General features: G+C 39.4%; 1 protein-coding gene across 4 annotated transcripts in view; it reads right to left on the reverse strand.

The window, feature by feature from the left end:
* Positions 1-1,889: 1,889 nt before the first annotated feature.
* Positions 1,890-27,335, reverse strand: part of RHOBTB1 (Rho related BTB domain containing 1) — a 53,138-nt gene continuing 27,692 nt past the window's right edge. The window contains exons 3-12 of one of the 4 annotated variants that reach the window (XM_068140090.1): positions 26,571-26,772; positions 26,125-26,228; positions 13,126-13,311; positions 10,447-11,414; positions 9,945-10,063; positions 7,071-7,221; positions 6,030-6,118; positions 4,633-4,738; positions 3,977-4,159; positions 1,890-2,491 (exon numbers count right to left, since the gene is read on the reverse strand). In XM_068140090.1, the coding sequence (XP_067996191.1) occupies positions 3,990-4,159; positions 4,633-4,738; positions 6,030-6,118; positions 7,071-7,221; positions 9,945-10,063; positions 10,447-11,414; positions 13,126-13,311; positions 26,125-26,228; positions 26,571-26,762 (2,085 nt within the window). In that variant the 5' untranslated portion in view covers positions 26,763-26,772 and the 3' untranslated portion in view covers positions 1,890-2,491; positions 3,977-3,989. Of the gene's footprint in view, positions 4,160-4,632; positions 4,739-6,029; positions 6,119-7,070; positions 7,222-9,944; positions 10,064-10,446; positions 11,415-13,125; positions 13,312-26,124; positions 26,229-26,570; positions 26,773-27,335 lie in introns of all 4 variants that reach the window. The other 3 variants (XM_068140089.1, XM_068140092.1, XM_068140093.1) reach the window with 3 other exon arrangements.

The following is a 27,335-nucleotide window of genomic DNA, read 5'->3' on the forward strand; positions in this document are numbered from 1 at the left end:
TTACAAATCAAACACTTTTAGGCATAAGTTAATCTTGAGGGATATTTGTGGGTAAGTCTCTGAAGAATTAGGGCAATAAAGCACTGTGCTGCTCTTGCCTTACTTGCCTTGCAATCCCACTTTCAGTGCTCAGAAGGGATGTCCGGATTAGTCTCTTTTACTAGGCAACCTTTCTAAGTACCCAATACTTAGTACTACCTAGCTTACCTTTGCACACTGAGGCCTGATCTGACTAAAACAGTGACAAGTAGGTCTTCAGTGAATGAAATTAGTGAGTTGAGGCTGAAGTCTGGCCAATCCCATCTTACTCAAAAAAACATTTCTATTTCTGGCTTTGGTGTGCTATGATTGGGTGGGAAGCCACAGAAACTGGTTTGTGTTGTGATGCAGAAATTCTGTCTTAAAGAACAAATAGAAAAACACTGTTTCTGAGAAATAAGCTGAATGAGACTCCCCAGAAACAAACAACAATCCCCAACCATACAACTTCAACTAAATGGTCACAACACTTAAAGAATGCCGTGAAAAGCAATTCTTCTGATTTGCTCCTTCCATGCTTCTGGTTTTATCATAATCAAGAGAAACATTTTACACCACCACTTTTCCTGCTGAGCCTGTTACCTTTTTTAATGGTAAGATCGAAGAAATAAAATTTTGTTTCCATAGATAAATCACTGAGTTATGTTATTCTCCTAAATGAGGATGTTAAAAAAATGTACACTGTGTGCTGAGTGTGCTTGCTTTCAACCACCTTGGCATTGCTTAAGAGCTTTAAAAAACAAACCCAGCACAAAGATGGCACTCTTTGCAAGACATCTTGCAGAAATGCATTTGAAGAGCACCAGCTTCCTAGCTCTATCAATTAAACAACCTCTATTCTCAGGGTGGTAGTTGCTGAGAGTCCACTAAGAGATAATGAGAGATTCTGTATAATGGTAGACAACTAAGGCAGTGAGAAAGCAAGGAAAACAGCATCTGTACAAAGGTTAGAGCATTCAGAAAACCTTATGGACTTCCTGCTGTTTACCTGTTTTTCTTACTCCCCATGTCCATCATGACTAATTAGTTTCATGTCCCTTGGGTAATATCATGGTAATTAAATATCAGAAACCATGGGGGAAAGAGGCAGATTTTTTTGCTATGAAGTTAACATTAAGTGACAAATACCAACCTCCTCCTATGTGTGTCAGGCTCTGGAGTCCACAACACAGGAACAACATGGACCTGCTGGCATTGGTCCAGAGAATGCCACAAAGATGATCAGAGGGCTGAAGCACCTCTGCTATGAGGACAGGTTGAGGGAGTTGGATTGTTCAGCCTGGAGAAGAGAAAGCTCCAGGGAGACTTTAGAGCAGCATTACAGTACCTGAAGGGGGCTACAGGAGAGCTGGGGAGGGACAAGGGCTTGCAGTGACAGAATGAGCAGCAATGAAGAGGGAAGATTTACGCTGGAGATTATGAAGACATTCTTTACAATGAAGGTTGTGAGATACTGGAACAGGTTGCCCAGGGAGGTTGTGGACACCTCATCCCTGGAACGGTTCAAGACCAGGCTGGATGAGGCCTTGGGCAACCTGGTCTAGTGGAAAGTGTCCCTGCCCATGGCAGGGGGCTGGAACTAGATGGATCTTTAAGGTCCTGTGGTGGGTTGAAAACTACCACAGATCCCTTCCAACCCAACCCCCTCTATGACTCTATGACAATATATATATGCTGTAGGATTTCCTTGTAATGTTCCCAACCATAAATCCTAACATGCCATGTGAGTATAGGCTCAGCAAAATTTCATGAATGATACCACAATTGGATGTTCATAAGCAGCACTATAAAGGGTGACACCTACTACATAATACAGGAAGCTTCTTCAAAGAGGTGGGAGACAATTTGTAACTAAACAGTTTTATTGACTTTTGCAAAATAAAAAAACACAAAATAACCACCAAGATTAAAGGCCATAGGCAGCATTAACCAAATGAACCAGCCACTTGGTTATAGTAGCTGATAACTAGCACAACTGGATATTATTGCATATACCTCAGGTTCATTTATATATCCATTACAGTTTGGCAAGATTACAATCATACAGCTTTGGTTGTGTAAAACCTAGTAGCAATACTTAAAATGTGACTGGTTAACATCTTATGCCAAAAGGTATTTATCTCACCTTAGTCTTGACATGTCTTCCATTATTCATTCTTCTCTACCACAATACACATTATCTCTGACCAAGAATTAAGATGTATTTGCAACCATCACTTATAGCCCTTCTTTATCACCATATGGTGATGAATCTTATGGGGGTGAGAATATGTCTCTTGCCTTATAAAAGTTTGTAAAGCAGCATCTCTTTCCATGCTGGCTGGTTTCTACCATCCTGTGGTAGCATCTGCCAAGAACAAGTCCATTCAGAATGCAAATATGTAGAAGTGTATATGGCTTTCAGTCCAAAGCCTTTCTTACAGTGCAGGGGTTTGACTGTACTACCTTGCATCTGAATACAGAAAAGAAAACAAACACAAACAAACAGTTTTTCACATTGTATGCCGAGCTGCCAGCACAAAACAGTATTAATGAACCTAACACACAATACTACCTTGGTTACAGAATTCTGCCTGAGACAGTACAGGATTGCATGTGTAAGTCCTACAGTCTACATTTTACTTTTGGTCTTAAAAAAAAATGCTCTCATGTAGTCTAGTGAAACACTGCAGCTTTAGAGTAATGGCTGATAAAAAGACAAACACACAGGCTACTTGAAAACACTGGAGGCTTTCCATTTTCTTCTTGCACTACTTGTGCAAAATTCCTGCCTTCTGCCATCACTTTGCCCCCAGCTTTCTGGGAATACCTACTTCCAGGAGAAATACTTAAAAATAATCTAACATTCTGAGTTTTACCTGGGAAAATCTTTAAAACAATTTTGAGCTAAATGAAGTGATCTTTTGTGTGAAGACCCTTCTTCATTTACAAAATGCTGTAACACTGGATAGCTCCTAGTTGGTTTTGCAGCCCTTTCATTTGCTTGCAGTGAAGCAAAAAGGAATTGAGCATGAGGAATGGCTGCATGCTTAAGATCTCAAAGAAGGTAACTGCCATACAGTAATTCAAATGCAAGCAGTGTAACTGCTTTTTGTATTCAGATCCGTACTTGTGTAAGGATATAAATTAATAAGCCCTTCTAAATGATTTTAGAAATATTCTCTTTGATCTAGACATATAAAACCTCTGAATACTTAGAATAACTAGATTTCACATGGCTCACATAGTCATAATTATTTGCACTGACATGGCAAATATTAGAAATACATTTGCCTGCAGTTGAACAGGTAATTATACTGTCTATTATTCAGCTGAGCAAAGATCAAGCACTCCTATATCTTGCAGTTATTGGATCTTATTCTAACCCTTTACTTTAGGAAGGGGAAATAACCATCTAATTACATTACCAGTGCACAGTACTTAGTTTAAAAAAGACAATCTATACTATGCAACTAGATTTTTTTCCTTAGATGACTTTTTATGAGGTACTCTAAAAGCTGTCTCTTATGACTGAAGATTGTCTATTTCACCGTACTCGCAGAGTAAAAAGAGTTAAAATCTAATTAGAAAGCTGCTACATGGTTATTTTGTGGTCTGTAAAATAAAAAGGTATCCAGAATTTCATCTGAACAAAATATACCACAGTATAAAAATATTTCCCAATTGGAGACTGAAATATTAATGCTGGATTTTTATTATTATTTTTTTCATTTTGTATAAAAAGAAATGTGATAATGGTAGATGCTTATCTGCTTACTAGACAAAAATATATATATATAACTTCAAGGACCTGTTCCAGGCTCACTTTTAGTGAGCTTGTGCTTTTGACCCTAGCAATAATAAATGCACACGTGGAACAAAGTTTCCTGAACACCTGAACTACATCTTTTGTTTCTAACAATAAGAGCAATTTCTGACACCGCCTATGGATTTCCACCTCGTCACTTTGTTCAGGCAACTACAGCAGAGGAATTCCAGAAGCACCACTTCCGCTTTGAATGGTGTTTGTTCAGTGCAACATCCTCCTTTTCTCTTTCTTTTTTAACTCGTTGGTAGTGATCTTCTTCTTTTAAATACCACACAGGTGGCCAGCGATGTCTCTCAAAATATTCTTGATTATCTGATTAAAAAGAAAATCACAAAGCCCCCAAACAAGCCAATAAGATACACAAATCCCAGAAATGTCGGAAAAAAAATATGCCACTTTTCAGTTATCCAGATTCTATGTTAGGTGGCCTATCAAGGATTCCCCCACTTTCCACATATACCTTACAGGGAGAAAAGACTATAGAAGAAGTTGCTCTTAGGACCTCAGTCCCCCAAAGAGTGTTAAAAAACAAGCACTTTGCAAAGTCTATTTTTCATTGTCAAACCTTTGGCATCACTGAAATAGGTATAGAATGCCCAGGAAACAGGCTAATGATTATGAACTTTCTTTACAGACAAAGAAAAATTTATGAATGCTAGTTGAGAAAGCACAGAAGTTCAATCTCATGGCTTAGCTACCTTAGCTCGTCTTTGCTTTCATGTTTAATCAACTGGAGAGAAGGAAAGGGAAACTTCATGAAAATTGGGCAGGAAAGTTGCCCATACCTGAAGACTTAGCTTTGATTTCCTTGCGAAATTTGGAGCAAACGCTGTTGTAATTGGTGCAAATGTAGTGCAAGCACCAAGCTGCCAGCTGGTTAGCATTGTGAAACTGCAAAGAAAAAAAGGGCTTATTTTATTTTCTGACTCTATTATTCATTTTGCACCCCCAAACAACAACTAAAGTCAGAGTGATCCCCAGCCAATTGCATTCAGCAGTACTCTCACAAGCATACAGGGGAGCTTTTGAGACTGAAGTAGCTTCTAGACGCCCTAGACCTTGCTGCACAATTCTGCTGGAACAACCAGTAGCCCAAAAGGCTCATAAATAGGTGTTTAGCATGCACAGCAGCTGGCAAACTGCATTCCGATATGATTGCACCAGTCATATATTGATATCTGTTACTGGCAAACCCTGCACTGAAGTAACTCCCTGGAAAACTGCTTGCTAACAGAATTCAAGCATTACTGAAAGCTACAAAATCTTGCATCTGTATCTGTTCTGGTATTCTGACCATCTACTGTGATCTTCTTGGGTTAGAAACACATCATATTTCTGTAGGTACTGGGCACAGATGGTATTCTAACAGCAGAGGGAAAAAAGGAAAGAAAAATTATCCTTAATAAAATTAATTTTTCCTGGAAGGGACTCAGGTCTGGTTTTGCAACAGCATTGAAGGTATTGCTAGACAGGGACTTGAAAGCAGCTGCAGGAAATCTTACTTGGTGGCCACATTATGTCATATTTCAGTTCTACTTAAACTCTAGACTTCAGGCCAAGCTGCAGCCAGACTTATCAGTAGTGTGAAGTCAAGAATAAGTCAACTGTATCTGGGAGACCGCTGTAGCACTTCTTTTAGAAAGCAGTGGTATGCAGTTTAACTGTGATCTGGAGGTCTCTTTTCACGGCTTCTGAGACTCAAGAAATATTCAAATGTGTTTGAACTTGAAGTAGTAGGATTTGATCAGATGACTGGCTCTGAGTAGCTAGCCTAAATGTCAAGTCTAAGAATACCTAAAAAAAAAATAATTACCTCTGCAATACAGGTCTAAATACATCTAAAAATACTGAATTGAAAGGAACCCAAGAATCAGTCAATACCACGAAGCTGAACAGCTTCATTACACTACATTTCACATTACTGAAACATGACCATGAGAACATGGTGCTTTAAAGTTCCACAATCAAGAAAAGCAAATATGTAGGTGAAAGCACCTCCCAGATCAAATAAAAGATGAAGCATCTATATAAGTAAATATCTTCACAATAGAAAACTAAATTCTATCATCAGTCACTCTCAAACCTACAGATGTCAAGCCACTTAGATGAATCAAAACCAGTCAGGTGCTAAAACCAAGTCCAGCAGCTGGCCAGAACCTCTTTAAAAGGAGCACTCACTGACCTGAGCCAGTTCCAGATAAGATAGGACTTCTCCATCTATTGCAACACCACTCATTGAGGCTTTGGTCAGCTCTTGTACTGCATGCTGTTCTGTTTGAGAAGAAATAGCAATACTCAGGGAAACAGGCAAAGGTCAGATCATCCACAAGTAACAGAAACGAGGAGGCATGATCTCCCTTCTCCTACTGTTAATTCTAGCCTACACTAGTAAGTGGCACATTCACCCAGACACCCTGAGCAACTTCAGATTTGGTGAAGTCAAATTCTGGCATTTAGAGTTGTAGCTAGAGATTCTACATCACAGATATAAACCATCTTGCTCCACGGGAGTCCAGTCCACATGAAGATTTGATCCTTTGCCCCAACCCAGACTATTTACTTCTGGTTTCATGCCAAATTCTTATATCTTTCTTGCAGAAATAAAACCTGCAATTAATACCCATCTATAGATGGCAAAGTTCAGAAGCCACTAGCCTCTTTCTGGCAGAATGGATGGGTGCAATATTCAACATAAATTAGAAACATGGATCAGCTCTCTCTTTTTAGACAATATAAAAGCAACAGTGAAGTTTTTAAGCAGTGGCGTACTTGTCATTGCATTGGGGCTTTATTGATAACTATAACCGCAGCACTAATAGAGAAAAATTCACTTCAGGCCCTCATCAGTTTCTCAGATTAGCTGCTCCTAGAATTCAGATGAAAGCTAACTAGTTACCCCAAAAGTAATTTCGGTTCAAGACCCTCTTTAACCCTTTCCCAGAATCATAAATATTGTGAAAGTTTGAGTGTTTCTTGAGAAATGTTGTCAGCTGATTTGATTCTTTCGGCTCTGGCTGTTGGTGGTAGCCTTTGGACTCAGCAAATTTTCAACAAGAACTAAATGGAATGAATGTCAATGCTAAAGACAAGGTTTGCTCTTTCTGACTTTAAAGCATAGAATACTTCAGTGTTGTAAGCTGTTTTAGCACAAAACTAAAAACCATCAAAACATGTTTCAGCCATTACAGAAGACATTGAATTGGACAAGGCCGGAAATTCTTACCTGCTAGCGCAACCAGGTGAGGAAGGCAAAACCTATTTGCCAAAGCAATTAACTCAAGTGTGTCCAGTTCCTGACTGGAGGACAGTTGCTTGGTATACAAGTAATCTAAAACTGCTTGCATGGAAGTCTTGTTTATGTTGGGAAGAACTACCTGGAAAAGAGATTTAAGAGAAGAAACTCTAGTAATTAAGAAATTTTCATACAGAGGCCATATTTCACTTCTGTGGCTTTGCTGGACTATGTCTTTTCAAGCCATTTTAGAAATATAGGGAAAGTATTTTTCAAAACATAAATTTCCCATTAGAGTTCAAGAAAACAGTTAACAGCAAAGCTCCAAACCTATTCCTCACCAGTTTACACACTAGCAATTTGGTACCGAGTTCCTAGAACTGGTTCTCTGTCAAACAGTGAGTTAGTTCCATGCTTTCTAGTGTGCAAGTGGACAGCTCTATGCAATACATAAAAGCCCCTGAGCCCTTCACATGCCTTTGGTAGATTTCCTGAGGAATTCACTCTATCTGCTCTTGGCAAAGGGATATTCTGAAGATTCTGAGAATAACAGAAACTTAAAGATAACAAAACCCCCACCTCCCTCAGTCTGTCTATAAACAATGAAATTATCCAAGTAAATGTTGGTTGGGACAGGACCAAGAATTGAAGAAATGAGGCAAAGAAAATGCAAACCATTTCTGTCACACATATAATCAGTGTAACCAGCATATAATGAAACTACCAAGACTAGGATAAAAGCTGTCTAATTTCTCACCAGCACAACCCCAACTCCATTTTGCTGTAAAGAAACCTAACAGAGAGGAAAGAGTCAGAAGACCTCACTGTAACCTATCACTGTAGCATCTCAACTACAGTTTGCACACTATCAGCCCTCCAAAGACAAGGTGAAATTGATTTTTGCAGAGTGCAAAGCTGTGACAGGTAAGTCTGTTTCCAATACCTAGACTAGTTAAGCAGCAGTTTGTTGTGCACGTAGAATCCTAGAATGGCTTAGGTTGGAGGGGTTCTTGGAGATCATCTACTGCAACCTCCCCACCATGGACAGGGACACCTCTCAACTAGACTCAGCTGCTCAAGGCCTCATCCAACCTGGCCTCGAACACTCCCAGGGAGGAGGCACCAACAACCTGCCTGGGCAACCTATTCCATCATCCCACCACCCTTGTACTGGAATTCTTCCTCCTAAAATCCAGTCTAAACCTACTCTTCCTCAGCTTAAAACCATTCCCTCTTGTCTCTATTGTTAAGACACCCTTATGAAAAGTCCCCCTTCAGCCTTCCCATAGGATCCCTTCAGGTACTGGCAGCTTAGGTCCTCCTGGAGTCTTCTCTTCTCTAGGCTGAACAACCCCAGCTCCCTCAGCCTGTCCTCACAGGAAAGGTGTTCCAGCCTTTGGATCATCTTTGTGGCCCTCCTCTGGACTCACTTCAACAGTTCTATGTCCATCTTCATAACTCAACAGATGATGAAACTTCAGAATGCATTGTGGTATTGTGAAGAACTTGCATTAAAAAAAACAGAAGTTGCAGAGCAGAATAATAAAGTCATGATAAGAACCTAGAGGACATGCAACTCAATCTGGCTGCTTTCAGGCAGTCATCACGGACGTCTTGTTAGATGAGGGTTAACTGTTATCACAAAGTGGGTTGCTAACCTCAGGGGCTTGTGAATCTTACTTTCAGCTCTGCTTGGATGGGTGCGATTCAGACCCAGATTTTAGAGTGCAAAGTATGAACCCACTTACAGGTATCAGCCACTCTGGGAACTAGCTCAGTTCTCCAAGTAAGAGGAACTAGTTGTGAAACTTTTAAATACATTTTAGCTGGTGCAGAGAACAGTAAATTTCAGTGAATAGGTTTTAAAAAAAATATTGTGTTTCAAATACATACTAAAACCAAGTAAAAAAATGGATGATTTGATTTTTTGGTGAGCCAGTCAAAGGTAACAATTCAGTTCATATCTACCTACATTTAAAACTTCCAAAAGCTTTAGTGAATGCTTTAAACTCTACAAAATGGAAGCTATTTTAAAGTGGAAAGATGAGCTAAGACTGTTAAGTTAATCATTAAAAATGGGCTGGTAGAAAATAAATATACTTTTCACTGTCAAATGTTGCTTACTAGACCCAAACAATGTATTTTTAATGAACCACTTGTTGAGTATGCCTCTGGGAAAGGAATTATATTTACAGCTGTAGAAGAAGCAAGAACAAAATAAATCTAAGTAGAACACAATCTTCCAGTATTAGTAGAGCATTTAGAACTTGAAAAACAGATTGAAAAGGCACCTGAAAATAACAAGGCTTGTGCTGCAAAATCTTAATTCAAAGCACTGAAATATTTTATAGTGCACTTCATGCCTGCTTTTTGCAAAAGGACAAGCAGATTCACTAGAGAATTTGAGCTTAGTTTCCACTGAAGTACTGTCAAGCCAGCTCCCTTTTCTAGTGTAACACTATGTTCTTGAAACCTTTCTTCCCTTCAGTTCTTTCAACAATACCCCTGCCCCAAGAATTCTTTGCAATTCTTCTGACATATATTCATACAACTTTAAAATTTGTATTAAAGAAATTTACAAATCCCTTTTTAATTCCCACCACCCTTTGCCCCTTAGGAGTTTAAACCCATGTTCCAGCATTGGAGGAAGTCTCATGCCTTCAGAAAATGTTATCCTCCTAGGCATTCTAACTTCCTAATTTAATGCCATAAGAAGAAAAGCATCCCAGGTCTGCAAAGGAAGAATGAAGAAGCACAATCATCCCAGGGATTATTGCAACCCTTCCAATAGATACAGAATGATGCTTCCCATCATCCTGAATCCATCAGATGTTACAAGCACAATGGACAAAAATGGACAAATACCTCACTGTTTGAGCTTTCAATAAATGATCCTCCAAACATAGCTGACATCCATTCACAGCTACAAATCAGCAGTGGCTTGTGGGCATTTATGGTTCCGTCATCCAATTTAAATGTCACATCTGCCATGGGAACAAAGGAACAAGCACACTGCAAGTTTGCACTTAAAAGTCAAACCGTCTCAAGAATGTACATTTCACTTGCACATTGCTAAGCAAGGACTTTCCCACAGCCCACTCTGAAGAGAACTCTCTAGTTTTACACAGCTAAATAAAAGGCCTCATTTAAAAAGTAGACATTAGATGCTCAGCACCTTGGTTACTTATTTAAAAGCTTCTGTGTAGATTTTGAAATTACAGTTAGCCTCAAGTAACACTATAAATTTGAGCTCATCCCTCCTCTCAGAACAATGTAAGATGTCCCAGTTGTTGAAATCTCTGAAGTGACAGGAACATGAATGAGAGCAGAATTAGTGCTCTTCCTGTTAAAGCACGTATTTACTCACCAGAAAATGTCCCTTTGCAAAGGCACTCTTTTATCCGATTAGCTTTCCTGACATGAAATGCTTTAGTAATCTCTTGATTCATGAAGGCTTCTTTATTCATAATATTCTCCACCATCATTCGCAAATCAAATACTTCCAAGATTTCAGCAATCTGAGCCAGTCTTGCAAGATCTTTTTCATTTTCATCCAGTTGTCCTGTGTATAAGAACTGCAAAACAGTTTTAAAAGGTCCAGCCTGCACAGATGAATCCATTTTTACCACAGTTACAGGACACATCCTATTGGAGACAGGATTCACTTGCATTTCCTTATGCACACTAACAAACCCCTTACCCCATGATGACAGGGACCTTGATACAGAATTTGTTTCACCGAGCTCAGGCTCTAGCATATTTAAAGAGTCAGTACTTTCTGGTGGGGGAATTTTAACATCAGCAGCTTTCAAGGACATCTCATCACTGTCACTAGTTGTCTCAAGGTGACTTGGCAGAACATCCATGGTTTTATTTTCTTTATTACACTGTGTTTCATCCAAGTCTGGACTGTCCTCACATTCCATTGAGAAAAGGTCATAAAACTTAGAAGAGGAGGTAGCTAGGTATATCTTGTGAGCAAAAATATAGTCCTGCTCCTGGAGAACAAACATAACATCTGCACACAGTGGGCTGTCCAATAAATATCCAGCTTCATTCATGCTTGGTAGGGGACACTCGGGAATTTTGATGACTGGAGGAGGAGCTTTTGGAGGTAGGAATGGAGCCTGAAGCAAAGGTTTTTGGACCTTCTTCAAGTGGGATTTCCAGAACTGCAGGTGCCTTCTGGAGATCAGGGCAGCTCTAATTGCATTGTCAAACACATCTTTAATCCCAAACTGATCAAATACACTGGTTTCATAGTACGGTATCCCAAGTTCCTTGGCAACCTCTCTGCCTCTTTCTGGTGGCAAAATGTCTCCTCTTTTTATTGGCCTAAGATTAAACAAACAGAAAACAACCTCAAACACAACAATCATCACAAAGTTTCTTTGGGAAGCATGGAATTTTACAAAATATCTCTGCAACAATTCTGAGATAACTATCATTCAGATGAAACACAATATAAAATTAAGCCCACAAAGCCCTTTGGAAGTCATGACACCATAGAGTTTTAGAATAATTAAGTCTGACAGTGTCTTTGCAATGTTACTTAAATTATCTAGAAATTATTTGCACAAAATGAAGCACTCCTCCTCTCTGTTCAAGAGAAATTTGCTGTAAAAGAAGTTGATGAGATGCTTGATAGACCTCCTAGTGTCCTCTTCAACTCAGGTATTTTATCAGTATCTTTCTTTGTATTCATCATTTAAACTCAAATGGAGATTCCCAGGACATGGAAATACCACAATCATAGCTAAAAATGAAATTAAAAGTATGTCTTAAGCTTATGTTTTTTTAAGTAAATCTTAGCAGCCTATGACAAAATCATAACTGAACACACACTTCAGGAGCTAGGCCTGCATTTTGGCTGTAGAAGCATTATGTGGGAAATCATGAATTTCCAGAGCAGCTCTAGGGTAAACAAACCAGAAAAAGAGTCTGGGCTAGAATCCATTTTGCCAAAAAAAAATTATTTCACCAGAAGACATGATCCAACAGTGCATTCTCTGAGAATGCCATATTGGACAGACACAAGCTGGCACAGATTAAAACACACTCCAGACAACAGCTTGCTCTAGTTGCCAGATAATAATCAGATCAGGTGGCAGAAGTCTGTGCGAGACAGGCAGAATACTGATTCAGACTGGTGAAATCAGAAAGGAGTATTAGGGCAGAAGAAGAGTTTTGAAAATACATTTCCTTTTAAAGAGTAAACCAAAAAAAGCCCACCCCACTTACACAACAAAGAAATATTTAAGAAACAAACAATCATATGAAAATCCCTCTTGCTGAGTCAAATGGAATGCAGTGCAATTTCTAAGAGCCCATGAAACAGTAATTCAAACCCTTTATGGAAGTCTGTTACAATACAGCCTTTAATTAAACAGGCATGGATACTATTTGCATGAATCTGGTCTCATTCAAATTCACATGACAGGAAGAAATTAGAAGTGAGCAGGCAACTGTGACACTGTTTTGGCCAAACACGTGAATGCTTATTTTCTGAACTAGGAGAAAAACAAAGTTTATCCAGAATGACCTCAAACTCTATTTTAATCTCAGAATTTTTTCAAAAATTAATTTGCAATCACTTTATTGTCTTCCATGATTTAGGATTACATTCACACACACACACACACACAAGAAAAGAGCATTACGAAAAATTGAGTAGAATCTGTCAGTTTCAAACAGTACCTGACAGAAGTGACAGGGTAGGATGAGACACGTGTTCAGACCAAAAAGGACATACATGAAAACTCCTGGTGATCATTATTATCTCTATATTATCATAATGTTCAGGCACCTAAACAAGTTCAGATGTCCAATGTGCAAAATGACTGTGGGAAACATAATACCCTCTGTGTGTGTATGTGTGTGTTAAAGAACTAAGACAACAGAGTTGAAAAGATAGTACACAGATTCTCAATTAACAACAAAAAATTAATAAAAGAAATGAAGCTCTACCATGTCTCTTCTGAAAGCACTATACCTGATTACCAAGGTGGGTTTTTTTTTTCCATTTTTATTTTTGTTTAAACTTTACCTTGCCAAAGGGCGTCTGGCTCTGTTAACAGCCTCAAGATCTGCATAGCGGAGATCTAGTTGGCAGCCCACCAGAATGACAGGTGTGCGAGGACAGAAGTGCTTGATTTCTTGATACCACATTGTTTTCACATGATTCAGTGAATTAGGATTAGCAATTGAAAAGCACAGAACAACTACATCAGACCTAGAAAGGTAACAGGAAAATATCCAATTAAAACTTGACAAATAGGCGTTTCTGCTTCAGCTTAACCTATTTTCATCACTCCATTTTAAAGCACTCCACTCTATAGTTTGAAAAATGCACTGACACCCAGATGTCAGAATACATGTTTTTCATGCAGCGGTTTGATAGAAGCTACACATCTGGCCACAGAAGCATGGGAACACAAAGCCACACACCTAGGAAGCACTGCCCCTCCCTCCATGCCAAGATGATCCCTGCAGGTACAAACAGAGCACTGAGAAGAGAGGTAGGGGCTGCCACTCTCTGCTTTTACACTACAGTTATTCACAGGCTGTCATTGCTCAAGAAATAGTTCTGCTGACTGGACACCTAAATTACAATTCAAAGATCACTGGTGCTTAGGAATTGGACAGGAGTTACTCAAAACTTTAGAACAGCTACACAGGCAAACACAGATCCCTTCTGAACTTCTCATGGAGAAGTATCTTTACTGCGCCATTTTAGATACTGGGGTGCTCTTCTTTGCAATGCACTTTGCACAGCACTTTTCTAACATCTTTAATAAATAACCTGTTAAAAGGGCAAATTATTGCAGACTGACCACTTCTACAATATTAGCAAAAATAAACATTACAATAAAAATAAGGTCAGGAAAGTGTAGAACAGGACAGTGATTTAATTCAGAGGAAGTATGACGTTATTTGCAGGCTTTTAAAGGTTTTAAGGATACAAAAAGTACTTCACTAAATAAACTTGCTTTATCATTTATTAGTATGAGAATTAAAGTTGACAGTTCATCCAGTAAACCCCCACATAACTCTTGTCAGAGCTAGCTCCCTAAAGCAGAGAAGTACTTGAATATTTGTCTCAGGGCATTCCTAATTTGAGGCAATTTCATTATTTATAAATTGGGATGGGATGCTACAAGGCAGTTTCAAGCTCTTAGGCCTCTCATGGGAGAAGATAAAACAAAAAAAAGAAAACAAGTTAAATTGAAATTCTTACAAAAGACTAAGAGGAAAGGACATTTAGAGGCAGCAGCTTATTGCTGCAGAATTGTCAGCCAGATAAACTCAGCAACACCATGTCTATCTCACATCTATTATTCTTTAATTTAGCACAAATCTGTTGTGTCTGCAGTTTGTGTAATGTATAGAGCAGCAGCAGTGAATCCTAACATTCACCTCTTAAATAATGAAATAGCTCCACGGTACTGCTGCTTTCTACATTTCACAGAGGGCAGAGACATATCCAGCATGACTGTTTCTAAAGATAGCTTCATACAGTGCAGGTACTGCTGTGAGCATAAAATTTAACACAAGAGAAATGATCCCGCTCCAAGTTTGTATCTTATATAAACTGCAACATATCTATAATACCTAGAAACAAGGCTTTTTCAAACTGGAGTTATCTGCTAAATCATGAAGTGGTAAGCAGCTAATACACTGGTCTTGCACATAACTGAGGCAAACATCCTTTAAACTCAAACTTGCTTTATTCAAAGGTCATGTAAGAGCAAAACCTGGGCCCCAGCAGACATTCACTTAGCTCCCAGAAAGGAAAAACCAATGCACAGCTAAGATAAAAAAACCAATTGCATTACACATATTGTAATCTGGTCAGTCATTTAATTCAGGATCATCAGGACAGGCAGAAAGGCAAGTGTTCCCTGGCTGGCTGCTCCCAACTACAACTAAACATCTTAGAGAGACAGATTGTCTTGTGTCATTCAGAAATTAATACCTAAGCCAAGTAATTGCAGTCATGAATATCCAACCCTCCTGACTCTACAAACCACAAGACACACATCATGTCTCTCAGAAAACCAAATAGAAACACAGCTCCTCCAGGGTTTCACAGGCAGGAGATGCAAACAGCTCCCCCAGGGTGCTGCTGCTGCTGCTGAACATCAGTGCTGGGCTGGCTCCTCAGAAGCACCACTGATGGTCTGTTTCCTTGGAAAGGACAGGCATAGACTGGACCCAGAATAGCCTTGGCATGCACTACAGCCCTTGCCAAGGAAGTCTCCCACTTTTGCCACAGAGATGCATGTGGTTCTTAGCAGTTAATCACCTCTAATCTTTCCTGGGCAACCATAAAACTGATCTGGGGAAAGCTGGTTTATATTTCTGTAACTCACAACACACATAACAATGCACTAACAGGACATTTCCATCTTCCAAATGAAGTGAAAAACAGAATTAAGAGGTAAAACATATTGCATATTACTCAGCCTGTGTCAAAATGTAGACTTCCCCATCCTGAGACTTCTGTACTGAACAGGGAGGGGAAAAATGGTCCTGTGCCATAAACAGGACAGATGGGAAATCACTGGGTAGTGAGAGAGTTCACATGCTGACCCAATACCACAGCTGAATCCGCGAGCTCACAAAATACATCCACCTTATCATAATAAATTAAGTTTTCATCCAAGTCATAACCATGATTTGTACTATGAGTACAAACTGGAGACAGTAATATATAAAGATAATTAACTGTCTACACAGAACTGTGAATATTTGGAGAAAACTGTCCTTTGGAAACTTTAATTAAAATACCTACGATTCCTTTCCATGTCAAAAGGCTTTTACAACCTGCTAACACCTCAGTATAAAGTTTAGTTTGACATTTGTTCATAAATGCCAGAACCTGTCAAGTTAAAAGAATGCATTAATATTTCCTAAACATTAAAAATTTACCAGTGCTATTTTAAGATTCTCAGGGAACATAAAAAGATAGGATGAAAAAAAAAAGTCTAATTTATTCCCATCTTCGTGTGATTTGATTACTTGAAGAGTGAGAAAGGATGAATCAAGTTTACTTCTGCTTTCCTCTTTCTGCAGCAACACATTTAATAAATACATTCTGGTTTGTTTGTTGTTTTTCTTTCTGAAAAGAAATTTCATTATGATTCAAGGGACATTTCCATAGCCAGCAGAAAGTTGTTTAGAACTTCTCCATCACATTCCTCTTAGAGCACCATCCAAATGGCATGGGCAATACATAAGGTACCGTGTACATCACCTTTTGCTAAATACAACTAAAGCAAATGATCACCCTTACTCAAATACTAATGCTTGATAGTGAAGTATCACAAGAAACAAAGAGAGCAATTACAAATAATCTCATAGATTCAGTGGGACATGTTGGAAATGCATAACTGATTTATTTTCACATTCTGCTTTTTTAGGTTTCTCAAAAGAAACTGCTAATCGTATACTCTTATTTGAAACAACTGAACATACTAATAATTTGTGTGACTTGCTATAGTGGGTGATCAACCTGAAACACTATATCAACAATATAAGAAAGCAGGTTTCTTTCTACTCACTGGGGCTCCAAGCAGAGGAGAAGACAATGTACATGTATGAAACTTGGCCGATGGAAAAGATGAGCAGATTCTCTCAACTGTAGAAAACTCCACATCTTAAGCCCAGCTTGATCTAAATATAGTTATGGAGGCTCCTGTGGCCAAAGACCTAACCTTACCACCATTTCAAGCAACACATCTACCTAATGTAGGTACTACCTCAGTGCATTCATAGAATCACAGAATGTTAGGGACTGAAAGGGACGTCCAGAGATCACCTATACAAGATCACAGAGGAATTCATCCAGGCAGGTCTTGAATATCTCCAGAGAGAGAGACTCCACAACCTCCCTGGGCAGCCCATTCCAGTGTTCTGTCACCCTCATAGTGAAATAATTCTTCCTCCTGTTTCCATGGAACTTCCTATGCCTCAATTTCCACCCATTGCTCCTTGTCCTGTCATTGGGCATCGCCAAGAAGAGCCTGGTTCCATCCTCTTGGCACTCACCCTTCACGTATTTATAAACATAAAGTCACCCCTTAGTCTCCTCTTCTCCAAGCTGAAGAGACCCAGTCCCTCAGTCTCTCCTCATAAGGAGGACGTTCCACTCCCTTAATCATTTTTGTGGCTCCACACTGGATTCTTTCAATCAGTTCCCTCTCCTTCTTGAACTGAGAGGCCCAGAACTGGACACAATATTCCAGATATGGCCTCACCAGGGCAAAATGGAGAGCAAGAAGAACCTCTCTCAACCTACTGACCACACCCCTTCTAATACAACCCAGGATACCATTGGCCTTCTTGGCTACAAGAGCACATTGCTGACTCATGGTCAACCTTCCATCCTCTAGGACCCCAAGGTCCTTTTCCCCTTCACTGCTCTCCAGCAGGTCAGTCCCCAGTTCAACAATATTTCCCCAAACTTGGATATTGCATAAGAACTTTTCATGGAAACAATTATCCCTTTTCAGAGTTCAGAGAAAGAAGGGAAACTCTAGACAGCCAAATCTCTGGCAGGAATCAGCACACTGTGTGCTCCTAGGGTGTGTTATGAACTGCATCAAATGTAAGGAGAGCAATCCAAGTCACTGCTGATAGGCAAGCAGTATAGCACTGACAAAGACAAGACAACACTGAAATATCAACCTCCAGCTTTAGCAGTAGTCAAGCTACAGATTAACTATTGTAACCACCTGGATGTTGCTCTGCAATCACTACAATTGAGAATCTTGTAAGGTGGGGGAGAAAAAGCAATATATTACCTATGTAACAAGCTTTTCTGCTGGAGCAGTCAAAAGCAGGAGACAAGTTAATGTTTTCTAACTAGGGCTGTTTTGTGTAACATTGGGACAGATTCTGAAAGACTTGCTTGCTTACACGTTCTGTGTGTTCCAGAGCTGGTGTAACAAGCTGCACTGCAGATGCGCCTACATATGACATCGCTGATCTCTCAAGGAGAAACCCCTATATATTTTTCATCTTCACTAATGCCCTTACAAGGAAACAGCAATATTAAATGATAGCTCACATATTCTATGGCAAGTGTGTTTTTATGTTTCATAGTCTGAATCTAGAGCTATAAACTGGCTGCAGATATGCTAACACAACTTTATGTCTCATTAAAGAAACAGGGTGTCTTCTGAAATGTACATGCTACATTATCTAGGAAGAAGTTGTTCCATCTAGTTTATAATTCATAAGTTACTGAGAAAAACTGCTGCATGAAAGAATTGCTGGTCATGTGTAAGTGGCATCATGGAGTAATACTGTTAGATTCATAATGGGGAAGAAATAAAGCTGTGAATAACACAGAATGTGAAAAGACATGTCTCTTCTAGAAATCAATGCAGGGAATGGGAAAGAGGAAAAGGAGGAAGAGTGAATTGTATTGCTGTGCTATCTTCTCACCTGTCTAGAATTAGAAGTACATATTTTGTTTGAGAGAGCTAAACGAGATACAAGAGTTAAACCTGACAGAATCAGTTTAAGGATAGACAAATTATATCTTGGTCTGTTGCACATATTTAATCAAATGAAACTTGCAAGAATAGACTTGAGAGGGAAAAAAACCAAACAAAAACCAAACCACCAAAACCAACAGCAGATTTCTCCTATTAGAGTCTTTATTTCTCCCTATTTTCAGACAGAAGCTTTTCTCAGAAGTAAGGTTGAAGTAAAGGAGGCTATTAGGCTATTTTACAGAGCAAACAATCTGGTAGAGGTACATCCAAATTGTTAGACTCTCTTGGCTTTATCAGAACAGCTAACTCTTAGACATTTATTTAGCAATATATAGTTGGTTTGCTTTTTCTCTTTCTTCCTTCATTATTTTTCCCTTCACATTTTCCATAATTTTCCCAAGATTCCTCAGAGATCTGCACCACAGCTGAACTTATCACACTGGAGACCAAGACCTGCACATTCCTTCGACCACTTGGAAGACTGTGTGAGGCAGCAGCCTGACCATAAATCCCAGTTCCCAAGGTCACAAAAACAGTAGGTTCAGGCAGGAGAAGGCCATCTGAGAATTGTGAATCTCATTTATGGCTAAGCAAAAACCCTGCTATATCTCCATGTCCACCTAGACACATTTTGAAGGGATTCACTCAGTTATACAACATTTTTCATGCATGCATCTTGCTGAGCTAAAAAAAAAATAATTTAAAAATTGTGCAGATAAGCAAGGCTGATAATGTTTTAAATGGACACAGTTTTTAGTAAATGCAGTTGCAGCCATCACATGAAATGAGAAGAAATTCATTAAGTGACAGGTCAGCATAACAAAATGACCTGAAGACACAGAACTTATGTGCACACACTCAAAACAGATGAGAAGCTAGGAAAACTAAAATGCAGGGGGTGCCTGGCATGTGAAGAACTGAAGATACCCAGATAAGGCAGGGCAAGTCCATGCAGTGCCCTGGATGTGAGCACGAGAATCAATTAGTTCTATACTTTACCGAGAGCAGTGAAGCTTCTTAAGTACTGCTGTAATGTGCGAAACTGTCAAAATGCCCTGAAATATATTCAGATGTTGTGGTGAGTAGCATGCACATCTGTAACATCATCTTTAGTAGGAAACAGTAGTAATAAAAAGAAGATAAAGCTACATTTAAGGAAACTGCGAATTTCAAGACTGTGCTTCCAAAGTGGGAAAAGTTTTCCCATCCATTCCTTACAAAATACATAATTCTTAAATGTTAGGCATTTTTAAACCTCTTCTATTTCCTCCAAGGTACTCATGGGAAAACAGTGGTGCATTTACAGAGAGTGACAAAAAATGTTTTGATATCACAAAGAATGATTAAAATATTTCATTTCCATTGCAGCAATCTGTAAGAGCTACCCTTAGTGTACAAGTGCCTGACCAGTAATAGCGCTAAACTGAATGGCAAAGTCATGTGGAATAAACTAACACAAGGAAAACAATTTTACTGTTAAAGGACTGCTTACAGAAATTTGAATTTGGTTCATCTTACTGCTGGCTATCAGAATTAAATTCATCCATAACTCTGCTTCAGTATTTACTTATGAAAAATTCCATCTTAGTGCTACACACAGCTTTGCAGTTGAAACAGGATTCCTGTAAGGTACCCTAGCATGATTCTAGGCTAAATTTTGCCAGTAGTGTCAGTAAAACTCTCTTTGGAATCAGGTAGTTTGCAGTATACACATCCACCATAACATACCAATACAGGCCTTTTTTCCTTCCCTGGAGCTGAGATCTCAGTTCCAGAATTTCTAACACAGGAACAAAAATTATATTATGAAGAGAATTCCTAGAGTTAGTTAATTGAGACTAAAACATTGAAATATTCTGCATATTTCTGAGACATAAGAAAATAAAATTCATGAGAAATATACTGAGAAACAACAGAGAAACAAGAAACATAGGGAAAGGTGGGCTTTTGGAGCTTATTTGCCATTATTGTAGGGATGGTAAGGATGCAGCTCACAGATGAGAACAATATGCTGTCTCTACAAACTAACTTTCAAAGGCACTGCAAAAGAATAAATGACAGGAGAAATGAATCCTCTCTTTACTCCTGCCCCCATTCTCTGAAAAACCTCAGAACCAATGATCAATCAGAAAAACATTGAGCTTAAAAGAACATCATTTGAAAGAACATGTTTAGAAAAAAGAAATTATTTCAAGTAGAGGAGGGATGTAAGGACAGAAAAGTGGGGGAAAAAGACAAGAAAAAGGAAGATCCAAGCAAGGTCCCAAAATTCAGTAAGAGCATGATTCCGTATAAGTACTGATGAAGAATAGACAGGAAGCCACAGGAAAAAGCAGCAGGTAAAAATCCAGAAGAAATGGAAGAATGATAGGGTTTGTTTTGCATCCAAAAGAAGTCACTATGAGAGTGACTTCTGAAGCCACAGAAGACATAAAACTGAACATCAACAGATGCTAGAAGCATCCTTTTCTCTGAGGAGAAAATACAGACTTCCATGTTTTCTGCTTTCTTTGGGCTATCACTGAAACCAATCTCTCCTCCTCTTTTTTTTTTATTAAAAAGTCCAGAAATTTTAACTGGCATTTAAAGTGATTTCACAAAAGTATTGATAAGAACTCCATTTTACAATACATGTATTTCGTCGGTGAGAGTGGTTTCCATATTCTATTGTATGTATGAAGAAATCTAGACTGAGATCCTGAGACCCTCAGAGTAGAAAGCAGCATAAAAAAATCGACCTAGTACCTATTCAGATAAATAGTTCACTAAGATCAAGATTTTGATGGAAAGTCACTTTCCAGGTTTAGCATTTCCAAATATTTTGATGTTGCACTGCAGCAGAGACCCCAAATGCCCTCTTTCCACCCAGCAAGAGACTTTGGCAAGCAAGTAAAAATGGAGTATTATGCAATACCAGAAGTAACATTTGACACATTCTTTTTCACTCCAGTCAGGGAAGGCTTAAAGCTCTACAGGTCTATTCTCCATTATAGACAGAATCATAGAATCATAGAATTGTTAGGATTGGAAGGGACCTCAAGGATCATCTAGTTCAAACCCCCCTGCCATGGGCAGGGACACCGCAAACTAGATCAGGTTGCTCAGATCCACATCCAGCCTGGCCTTAAAAACTCCAGGGATGGGGCTTCTACCACCTCCCTGGGCAACCCGTTCCATTGTCTCACCACCCTCATGGTGAAAAACTACTTCCTAACATCCAACCTGAATCTAACCATTTCTACTTTTTTCCCATGCCCCCTAGTCCTATCATTACCTGACACCCTAAAAAGTCCCTCACCAGCTTTCTTGTAGGCCCCCTTAAGATACTGGAAGGCCACAATTAGGTCTCCTCAGAACCTTCTCTTCTCCAGACTGAACAGCCCCAACTCCCTCAGTCTGTCCTCATAGGAGAAGTGCTCCAGCCCTCTGATCATCCTCGTAGCCCTTCTCTGGACACATTCCAGCACATCCAGATCCTTCCTGTAATAGGGGCTCCAGAACTGAACACAGTACTCCAGGTGGGGTCTCAGCAGAGCAGAGTAGAGGGGGAGAATCACCTCTCTTGGCCTGCTGGCTCTGCTTATCTTGATGCAGCCCAGATTGTGATTGGCTTTCTGGGCTGCAAGTGCACACTGGTGGCTCATGATGAGCTTCTCATCCACCAGCACCTGCAGGTCCTTTTCTTCAGGGCTGCTCTCAAGCCAATTGCTGCTCAGCCTTTATCGGTACTTGGGATTGCCCTGACCCAGATGCAGGACCTGGCATTTGGTCTTGTTGAACCTCATGAGGTTGTTATGGGCTTACCTCTCCAGCTTGTCAAGGTCCCTCTGGATGCCATCCCTTCCCTCCAGTGTGTCTGCTGCACCACATAGCTTGGTGTTTTCAGCAAACTTACTGAAGGTGCACTCAATGCCACTGTCCATGTAGCCAACAAAGATGTTAAACAAGACTGGTCCCAGTACTGATGATCTCTAAACATTTTAAGGGGCTCTGTCAGCAGTCTCACAGCAAGGCTCATTCACATTTGTAAGCCATGAGGAAAAAGATGCTTTGTGTCCATGCGGTATGAACAGATTTTGTTTGGTCTACAGCTCATATTTAAGTTGCAAGTAAACAAACTATCCTGGCTGAATTAGCTGACTTACCACATCTATGGTATTTAGAATAAATACTTGATTGGGACTGAATTAACTCTTTGCAGATTTGCAGTCATGTTTACACATACTAGAGCTGCATGTATAAACCAGGATACATAGGATATTAAATCAAGATGTAGTCAAACATTTCAACCTGAAAGAAATAAGAAGGATCTTTAAAAAAAAAGTACAAGCCAGTCTTTTTCCCTCTTTGCTTTTAGCACTAGTTTGAACATGATGACATGCTGACACTCATGCAAAACCAGACTGGACAGAAGGATAGAGAATCCTGACAAGCTGAAATGTAAATTCAGATGTTTTCATGTCTTTATACACAGCTTTGTGTCTCCTGGGGAAACTAGTGTGTAATAACAACTTGAGCTTTATATGAAGTTCGCACATTATTTGCAGGCTTTGAGAATACAGTAACACTTTGGCCACTGAGGTGGCCAGGAGCTGGAAATCAATACACTAATTATAACAAAGACATTGTCATTTCACAGCATTTTAGAGCAATTTTGCATTAAAGCAAACCCAGTAGTACAATATCAAGAAGCAACTGGCATCACATAGAACCAAAGCTGAACTGATTAGGATACTTCCAAAACTGAAGCACACACTTAAGGAAAAAACCCAACACGTAACGCTATGAAACTGAAGGAAGCCCTCCTGCCAAGTCCAACTACATATCCACCTCCCCCCCTTAAGCTGTCAGGCACTGTTTCCCAAAGCACCCAGAGGACTGTGATTATTAAACTAAATGCCACACAGCAGAATGTGAGCTGGCTCTCACTGTCCATACTTCCATTTTAAAGGACGGCAGTAGAAATAACTCTTCCATTCTCACATTCCTTTTGACAGTCTCATTTCTTGTTTTGCAGAATCACAAACTCCTCAGGGTTGGAAGAGACCCCAAGGATCACCTAGTTCCAAGCCCCTGCCATGGGCAGGGAGACCTTCCACTAGATCAGGTTGCCCAGAGCCGTATCCAGCCTGGCCTTAAATACATCCAGGGATGGGGCTTCTACCACCTCCCTGGGCATCCTGTTTCATGAAAAAGGAAGAATTAAGAAGGATTATCTTTGCTGCAAGGCCTATTAACTCTTCACCCTGTCATTCATAGCATAATCTATTTATGTAACATTTTGTGGAACTGTATGGAACAATCTATTCCAATGAGCAGCAGGTGAATTAATGACCTGCAAGCTCTTCTTACACCACATTTAGGACTATTAGTGGTTCTGGATGAGTGTTTCACTGAAATAAGCCTTCCCCTGCACAAGGGGCATACACATAAAAATTCCAAAGGCAGCAAAATGTTATATTATTATACGATCCTTCAGACAATTAAAAACACCAGGCACTTGTAGGTATAGCCTTGAGCAGCTTGCCGTAAAATATGCCTTTCACTGTACTGCAAGACTTGACTCAGCTATGAGGAGACTGCAGTTCAATCTACAGAAGTGATTGAAAATGAATTCTGTAAAACAAGAATATTCAATATAAAAATCTCTTTTTGAAGTACTAAAATAGATAAAATACTGAACAGCTGCATTTTAATAAAACATAAACACCTTCCAAAACAAGGAAGAAGGTAATCAGTGCTTACAAATAGGAAATTTTACTACTGGATTTTTATTTATAAAATAGCTTCCTTACAGTTTGCAGTTACTTCCTGCATTAACAGACTTGCAGAAAAACCACTAACAGAACAGCATGTTTCCAGAACAGCCTTTTTTAAGTTAATCAGGGTACAGCAAACCTGATTCTACACAGGTTCAGTTCTGCTAACATCACAAATGAAGCACTGTGTTATATGCTTAATCCCACAAGCTCTGAAGTTATTCACATCCCCCTTGATGTTTGAAGGATTAGAATCTAAGTATGCTGTTTCCCTCCTCTCCCATCTCGTCAGTAAACATGGGATCAGAGTTCAGAACATGCCTGATTTTGTTCTCCTAATCTCTAGTAATCTTCTCAGTGACACAGTATCTGTTGCAGAGTACCAGGAAGCTACACCAAAGAGGAACAGTTAATGGAAACACTAAGTTATATACGTATTTATCAAAGCAAGCTCCACATTCTGCCAACAAGTGAACTAATAACTACTCATACATTCAAGTAGCTCTAAACATTAGGGTCAATACTATCTTAAACCTCCATCACTTACAAAGCTTATTCACAAATGGTACAGATTATGTAGCACAGATGTATTGCCGCTTTAGTTCCCAACACAAAATTTAAGGTAATTCATGACTGTAAAAACACAATAATGCAGTGCTGTATACAATAGAAAGTCTGTATAAACTGCCACACAGAGTTTTACACTGTGAAAATTTAACTGATGGATTCAACAAATAGAACCCTCTCCAGTGGTTCCAAGGGGCAGAGAACATGAAAGACTCAACCTTCAAAGACATTTGTTTCATTGAGAAGCACAGAGAGAAAGAAAACAGTAAGACGGTACATTTTGGGAACACGGAATCCAGAGCTGCAACAGACATTCTAACAAAGAACATTCCCACACATAAAAAGTAACAGTCTTTCTAAGGGAGTTTAATCATCTCCAGTAAGCGAAGCAAGTATGAAAAGGACACAAAAAGTTCAAGAAGGTGTCAAAACATGTGAGGATTGACTCACTCAAATGTCAGTTATAAAACTATATGTCCAAAATCCATCTTCAGCTCAGTATTTGTCCGATACAGGTAATCTGTTCTCTTTAGATGTGCATTCAAATACCTGTTACTTAGCTGTTCTGCTGTCTGTACTGCCACAAGACCAGATCTCATTACCATTAAACAAACCAGAGAGACTATCACTGGTTTTAGCCCTTGTTGAAATTATGCTGATGTTATATCACACATGCTGGGGAAAAAAATTTACAGCTTTAAGAGACGCACTACAAGCCTCGTGGTATTTATAGAAGAAAAACCTTTCTTTTCCTCAGCTTTAAGTTAAAAAGTACCAAAGAGGCTCACCTTTCATGAAACTGGCTCTGCTCTCACCATATAATTATTTCATTGGGTAAGAGTGATGTTTCCCAGCATCTCTCCTTCTTAGTATCTTGTTAGGCAATTATAGCATATACTGTTTATCTGTACAGGGACTGACAATGTAGTTCTGTAAAACTACAATCTGATTCTGGGGCATGTTCTTTAAAATATGAAATAGGACAACAGTTGTTGATAGAGCTTAGCAGGCTGCTCAAGGAAATGTAGTGTAGTAAAACTATGCTGCTTTTAAAATATTTATATCTTTTTAATCCTTGCAACACATAATCTTCTCTGGAGTAGACAGGAATATGAATACCCTTGATTGCTTTAAGTCTTTGCTTTTGAAAATTAAGACCATTTTCTGCCCTAAAATTTTACTACAAGTATTAACATTTTGCTTGGATTCATTTACCTTCCATAAGCAAAGCGCCTGTCTTTGTGGTGGTCCCCAAACGTATCCCACAGCCTGAGAGAAACACTCACTTCATCCACAACATCTCTTGAGCGTTCAAGGACCTAGAACGGAAGACAGAAAAACCCATTCTCTTTCCCACCAAACATGTACATTTCCGTTTTGTCCCATACGAAGGTTCAAAACATACTACAGCAAGTGTATACAGTTTCCAGCAAATGCTGTATTTTATGAAACAAGCAGAATATGCATTGCCCTAAAAATAGGTCTGATAGAAAAAGTTACTTTGGAATGAGAGACTTGGGGAGATGCAATGGATGCTGTACAGATTGTACATAAAGCACTTGTGAGCTCATTGCTGCATCCTGACGGAGGAAGGCTTGCCAATAAATAATAGTATGAGCTCACAGCATGTGCTTCCTATTTGGTACACCTGCAGTCCTTACCTCTTGGCAGACACGGTACTGATCAATGGCCCAGACAGTTGGTACATGAGTTGCCAGCAGCTGATACTGAGTCAAGGTGGTATTGCATGCTCTTGCACAAATTAGACGAGTCTTTCCCACTGCATTATCTCCAACCACCACACACTTGATAGTTTCAACGTTGGGTCTTTCGTAGTCCATGTCAGTGTCCATGTATCAAAAACTGTAACAAGACAGCCAAACTTGTTTTCTACTACTGTGCAACGTCAATGCTATTTACAATCAGAGCCTTCTAAGTCCACTTCTTGAAAGCTGCCTCAAGCAGACAAACTCTTAAGAAAAAGCTTGTAGTAAAGTGGCCCAAAGTAAGCTTCCTTTAAACACCACACAGTTATGCAAATACACAACTATTCTGACTGCAGCAGGTTTGTGCTGTTCACATGCTATTTTCACTTTGGTTTCTGTAAACAAAAGCCTGTTTGCAGAAGACAGATCTTGATGAAACAAGGACAGCTCGTACAAACTTACCTCTTGCTAATACTTTTTATGCCAAGAAGGAGAAAAGACTGGACATCAGTGGATTTAACCTGAAGAATGCCAGTATAAATGCGCCTTCTGTAATCTTGCCCATTCAGAATTTGATTGAGGGCTGTCCAAACAATATTTCTAGCAGCAAGCCACGCAGATGGTTTTCGTTATAGGCACACAATAAAACTGACACGTAAGATGACTCCAGAGACTGTTCTCTGCAAACCACAACTCCCATTATATCCTGCATCTACCACA

This window comes from Melanerpes formicivorus, unplaced genomic scaffold, assembly GCF_026170545.1.
Source record: "Melanerpes formicivorus ecotype bairdi unplaced genomic scaffold, bMelFor1.0.p_v2 SCAF_6, whole genome shotgun sequence".
NCBI classification, from domain to species: domain Eukaryota; kingdom Metazoa; phylum Chordata; class Aves; order Piciformes; family Picidae; genus Melanerpes; species Melanerpes formicivorus.